The 6,052-nt window shown below is 45.3% G+C and overlaps 1 protein-coding gene across 1 annotated transcript; it reads right to left on the minus strand.

The window, feature by feature from the left end:
• Nucleotides 1-845: 845 nt before the first annotated feature.
• Nucleotides 846-4,568, minus strand: LOC121917815 (kiSS-1 receptor-like; the record flags this gene model as incomplete). Its single annotated transcript, XM_042443938.1, has 3 exons — nt 3,093-4,568; nt 2,452-2,576; nt 846-1,166 (listed from the first exon to the last, which is right to left on the minus strand). Coding segments are annotated over exons 1-3 (696 nt in total), but the record flags the coding sequence as incomplete, so codon positions are not given.
• Nucleotides 4,569-6,052: the final 1,484 nt, after the last annotated feature.

Below are 6,052 nucleotides of genomic sequence, written 5' to 3' on the forward strand. Positions count from 1 at the left end.
AGTTGGAAGCCATGCAGGGATACAGAGAATCCTAGTTGGAAGCCATGCAGGGATACACAGAATCCTAGTTGGAAGCCATGCAGGGATACAGAGAATCCTAGTTGGAAGCCATGCAGGGATACACAGAATCCTAGTTGGAAGCCATGCAGGGATACACAGAATCCTAGTTGGAATTGAAGGGCCATCCACTCCAACCCCCTTTAGCCATGCAGCAAGACTAATTTCTAATTGCCTAATTTCTCCCTGGAGTTTGGACTTCACTTTTAGGGTTGTTGTTGTTGTTGTTGTTGTTGTTATTATTATTATTATTATTGTTGTTGTTGTTGTTGTTATAGTTTTTTTTATAGCGCCGTAAATGTACTCAGTGGTGTACACACAAATGATCAAACCAATAAAAATGAAACCTGCCAATGGCGTACAATCTACAAAATGCCTATAAAACGATAGGGAATATAAAATAGAACCAGGGCCTTCTCAGTGGCTGTCCCTAATGGAAATCCTATAATAGCTCCACCCTTGCTTTCCTTCTGTTGGCATGCAAAGACCTTTTTTATTCAGTTGCCTGAGATGGAGAAACCAGCGGGGCTTTGAAGGCTTGCATCATGTATTTTGTACATGTTGGTTGCCAATAAAGATATAGCTGTTTTGTGGATTTGGGATGTTATCATATATGTTGGTTGATCAATAACGGGGATGTTATTGTGTACTTGGGTAATTTTTGGCCACCTCTCTCTCTCTCTCTCTCTCTCACGCACACACACACACACTTGAAACCTTTCAACATATATTTTGTACATGTTGGTTGGCCAATAAAGGTATCACTCTTTTGTGTGTTTTGGATTTTTGACACACAAACACACTGTTTGTCTGCCTCCCTGGCGGGCAAAAGGAGTCATGAACTCCACCTTGAGCTCATTGCACAAAAAGCAAGGATGGCGGTATAACTTGGAAACATGCACATTCTGATCCAGAGGCGACCGAAACAAAATCTTGCCCTGTACCCATTGCGCTCCCCAAAGCCCTGACTCACCAACCCAGATGCTGAGGCTGACAGCCATGGCCAGGCGAGGGGTGCGCTGCCGCAAGGACCGCAGTGGGAAGACTGTCACATACCACCGGTCCACACTCATGGCCGTCAGAGTCATGCACGTGGCTTGCACCGAGACCTCCAAGACAAAAGGAGAAGGGGCTTGATATGAACCCGGAGCTCCTTGCCTTTCAAATGTACTCTCCAAAGCAAAAAGACATTAGTCCTGGGGCATAGAATCATAAATAGATTTGGAAGAGACTGCAAGGGCCATCCAGTCCAACCCCATTCTGCCATGCAGGAAATCTCCATCAAAGCATCCCCATTGACAGATGGCCATCCAGCCTCTGCTTAAAGACCCCCAAAGTCCCTGACAACCATTCGTGAAAGCAGAAAGCAGCAGTAGAACCATATTTACAATGTGTGGCACCCCTTGTGCGATATGCCAGATGCTTTGTGCAACTTGTCGGACCCTTTCTGAAATACGTGGCATCCTTTGTGAAATATGTGTAGCACCCTTTGTGAAATGTGGACCACACTTTGTGTAAAATGGAGCACCCTTTTGTAACGCATTTTTGAAACTTCTCAGACTCTGTTTTGGAGTGGTGAAGAGGCAAATAATAGAGATCACTTTATGGAATCCACAGGGGGAAAAGGGGGGAGATATGTCTCCAAGTGCTCAGAGCATGTTTTCTCACTGCAGTGGCAAACCTCCTCTGAACATACCTTGCCATGATAGGGTCGCCTTAGGGGTGTGATAAGTCAGAAATCACTTGAAGGCACACAGCAACAACAAAGTCTTATATATAGCTTTTTGTGGGTTTTTCAGGCTCTGTGGCCATGTTATAGAAGAGTTTATTCCTGACGTTTAAGGTGTACAAAGTCTTATATGACTTGCTTATAATCATAGTACCTTATAATCATAGTATCTTATTGTGCGCATGCATCAGTCCATTTTGAAAAAATGCATTTGAGATAAACACTCGACTTTATACATCATCCTTCTAACAGAGGTGGACAATTTAAAAGTTACAAGCACTTTGTGATATCTCAGCCATTGTGTTTTGAGTGCAGCCTGCTGTGGCTTCACATCTTTATTTTATTTTATAGCTTCCATCTCAAAATGCCAAGCTCTGAATGGATAACAAAGAAACACCCACACTGGAGAATACAGACATCTGATAGCTTGTATAATTAAAATGTTTGGTTTAGTTCCCTTTTGGGGTTTAGGTTGCAAGGATATGAGCATATGAGGATGAGCAAAGAGAGTGCTTAATTTACTATGAAGTGCTATAGCGATTGCTATTAATTCTCCTAATGGGAGTGTGCAGTTGGAGAGCTGTCATAAGCCACAGTTTGGGATCTGTCTTTTAGAAAACTGGATGCAAAGGGATGCTCCCGAAACTAGGATGTGAGTTACTCACCTGTTGGATGTAGTTGACAAATTTGCACATGAACTCCCCAAAGATCCAGCCTGGAAGTGGGTAGAGCATGGCGGTGAATGGGACGCAACACACCAGGAAGATGATATCGGTAGCGGCTAGATTGGCTGTGGGACAAAAAAACACACAACCCTAGTCTGTCTCCTGTGGATCATGTACCCTCCAACATTGCACAGAGGAAAACTGGGACTCGTGTGGGCAAGTGACCCCAGAGGGTAGTCAAGATGACAAATGTATAAAGGGAGGGTTTACTTCTTGTCAGATGAGAAACGACAGATCATGCATTCATCCCAAAGTCTGGGAGAGAGCAGCCACCAAGAAGGCCCTGTTGTTCCCCTTGTTTGCACCAAAGGAGCCGGAGAAGGTGGTGGAGCAGAAAGAAGGGCCTCCTCTGAAGGTCTCAGAGCTTTAATGTCTAATTAACAATTTGTAAGCCGCTCTGAAGAGTGGGGTATAAATAAATAAATATTATCATTATTATTATTTAATGGGTTCACAGAGGTGGACACCTTGGGAATTGCAAATCAGAAAAGTAACATCTCCAGACTCTAGTGCTAGCATAAAACCCCATCATCCATATGCTCCTCCAGTCCCTTCCTGCCCTCATCCCTCCTCCATCTCACCAATGTAGAAGTTGGTCACTGTCCTCATCGGCTTGTGTTTTCGGATGACGTAGATCACAAGGGAGTTGCCCACCAAGCCGACCACCATCAGCAAGGCAAAGAAGAGGGGTACAAGCCAGGCGTCCACCAAGCGGGGCGGGCGAGGGGGCTCTGAGCCGTTGATACACAACAACCCTGCCATGCAGGCCACCGAGTTGTTTGGAAAGAAAAAGGAGGCATTGAAATCCGACTCAGAGGCACCTGCTAGCATGGTCCCTACTTGATTTCTTCCCTGGACTATGCACTTTCTTCCAAGAACAACTGGCAATGCCAACACCTGCTAAGAAGGAACACTGTGGTCTGGCCAAGGTTCGAGTCCACCAAGAAGTAGCTGAGGGATGGGGAAGCTGTCCAGAACCTTTCAGGACCATGGATAGCTCCCAACGGAGGGAGAGGTTGCTCCAGCACCTTCCAAAGCTGAGCTTACATGCCTCTGCAAAGGGACCGAGTGCCAAAATCACCCCACGAAAGTTACAAGTAACACAGCACTGAGCAGACAGTCCTCCACCTTCTCCTGTCTTTTGGAGAGTGGACAGGTATGGTAGGTCAGATCAGATCACAGTTGCCTTTCCCAGGTTCAGAATTGTCATTTCTCCTCCTCTTTTTCTTCCAAATAAGAATTTGGTGGATTCCAGAGACGTGAATCTTGCAGAGGTCAAAATGAGACACTTTGCATCTTTTCGCTTGATCCTTCAATTTCTTCCTTGTCAAGCAACTTCAAATCACAACTATGCCAGAAACCTCCCCATACACATCAGCTCCATCTTCCTACAAAGGACAGTCTCCATCCCATGAAGGTGGCTTTCGTCTTCCTTCCCTGCAGCTTTGCAGGCAGCAAACTCATTTGTATTCCTTTGCATCCCTGGAAAGGACAAAAAGTTGGCATTGACATCCAAAGATGCCTCGGCAGTGGCGTGCAAGCGATTTTTATTTTTTTGCTGCACTTCCAAAGTGTTTCTTTGACAGGCTGGGAGGACTTGATGCCATCAAGAATTCACCATGATGGACTCTGAAAGAAACTTAGGAGTTGGGGAAGCTGGAAGGATAGTGGACAAAGGAACTGCTGGCTTGCCGCCGATTACTCATTGCAAGATAGCAGACGGATACCTCTTCTCAGGTTGGAGAGCAACTGAGCCGTGTGCTTGTTCTTCCACTTCACTCTCTCCATCTGCCTTTGGTGGGTGTAGATATGGCTGTGGAGGGGAAAGAGACTTTGCTTGCATCCAAGCAACCTCCTTTGGCAAGCGACAAACCCATCCAACATAGGAGGAGGCATAACGATTGAAGTGGGAAGCAAAAAATACCAGGCGAAGGACAAGAGGCAGCATCGCTCCCTGCAGCCGCATGATACAGTCAATAGGTCAATTGCGTAGCAGCATCTGTCTGCTAACAACTTTTTATTTTAAATGTGTCCCTGTCCTCAGCTGCCTCTCCATTCAAGACGGGTGACATAGAGCCTGAACAGACAGGCCAAAATAAAGCTGCTTCAGGTCACTTTGGAAGTATGTTGTTTAAATGATGCACGCATCCTGAGAGTCCAGAAGCCGCACCAAAGCTAAGTCCTAAGGACTGGAGCAGAGCTTTGGTGCAGCTTCTGACCTCTTAAAATGCTCATTTAAACAGCATAAAAAGTGACCTGAAGCAGCTTTATTTGGCCTCTCTGTTGGGCCCATGGTGAATCAATACTCCAAAGTAGGCATGGATGTAAGCCGCTCAATTTATTGAAGAGGCAGGATAGAAATAATAATAATAATAATAATATAATAATAATAATAATAAGAAAAATAATAGTTTTGTTTTTGTTGTTCTTTCCCACCTCATGGATGTTGCTTTGCAACCACACTGACTTTGGAAGGGAGGCTGAATCATTTTATCTCCTAAAGCTAAATTATCTTTGAGAGTTGGGTGCTAAATAAGCTTAGGGTTTCCAATCATCCACTTGTTTCTCTGGGCTATGCCTCTAAACATGGGCAGAGAGTCTTCCAGGATAGAGGATTAGGTAACCACCTCTCGGGAGGGCTTTTGTTCTGTGTTGCGGCATGGCAGGGGGTTGAACTAGATCTCTCTTGAGGTCTCTTCCAACTTGGCCCAAATTAGTGGCTTTTCTTATCTCTGTTGCAATAGAAATTTCCACATTGCTTGTGGCTGGCAGATCCTTACTTATCTTTGGCTTGTGTTTTCAGGCATGAATGGACGGCTTCATGAAGTTACTGGGAAAGAGAGGCTTTCCCTTGGCCAAGCAAGTGCTTGGCTGGGGAGAATGGAAGATGTTGTTCACCTGTATTCACCTTGGGCCTGTCATGATGTTCCAAGAAACCATTGCCTTTCGCACAATGGTAGCCAGTGGTGTGACTTGATGTGCCACAGGGCCAATGCACAACAGGGTGCGCCACAACACACATCCAGATGCTGGCTGGGAAGCGCCACAGCATCACAAGAGTGTCAGAAGTTGGGTGCTGCATAAGGTGCTGGATGCTTTATAAGAAGCACCTAGTGTGAAGTGGAGCACCGGGTGCATATCTTTTCAATTCACCAAGCGGGTCTCATTGCATTTCTGCAATCCGGCTCTGGATCTGTAAAGGCGTGAAATGTTGGCCAGAATGTAGGATATTGGCTAGCATTGTGGTTCCCAGTTCTCTACGCAAACACAGGGACAAAAACCCAGCAACGATCAGGTCATGAAGCCCTCCTCGAAATTAAAAGTGGCTATTTACTCCTGCTCTCTCCGTGCAAAGGGACTCCATTCATTAAGCTATACCACAAGCTTGCAAAAAGAATAGGGACAATCAATGGTCAGGAAAAAAACATCAGGGCCCAAAACAAAGAGGAAACCAAAATAGCTTCCAGCATTAACCCAGCATTATAAAGCTTCCAGCATTATAAGCACAAGACTCTTATAAATGGCTGTGAAGCAGGTTTAA

Source organism: Sceloporus undulatus, unplaced genomic scaffold (assembly GCF_019175285.1).
Source record: "Sceloporus undulatus isolate JIND9_A2432 ecotype Alabama unplaced genomic scaffold, SceUnd_v1.1 scaffold_923, whole genome shotgun sequence".
Taxonomy (NCBI): domain Eukaryota; kingdom Metazoa; phylum Chordata; class Lepidosauria; order Squamata; family Phrynosomatidae; genus Sceloporus; species Sceloporus undulatus.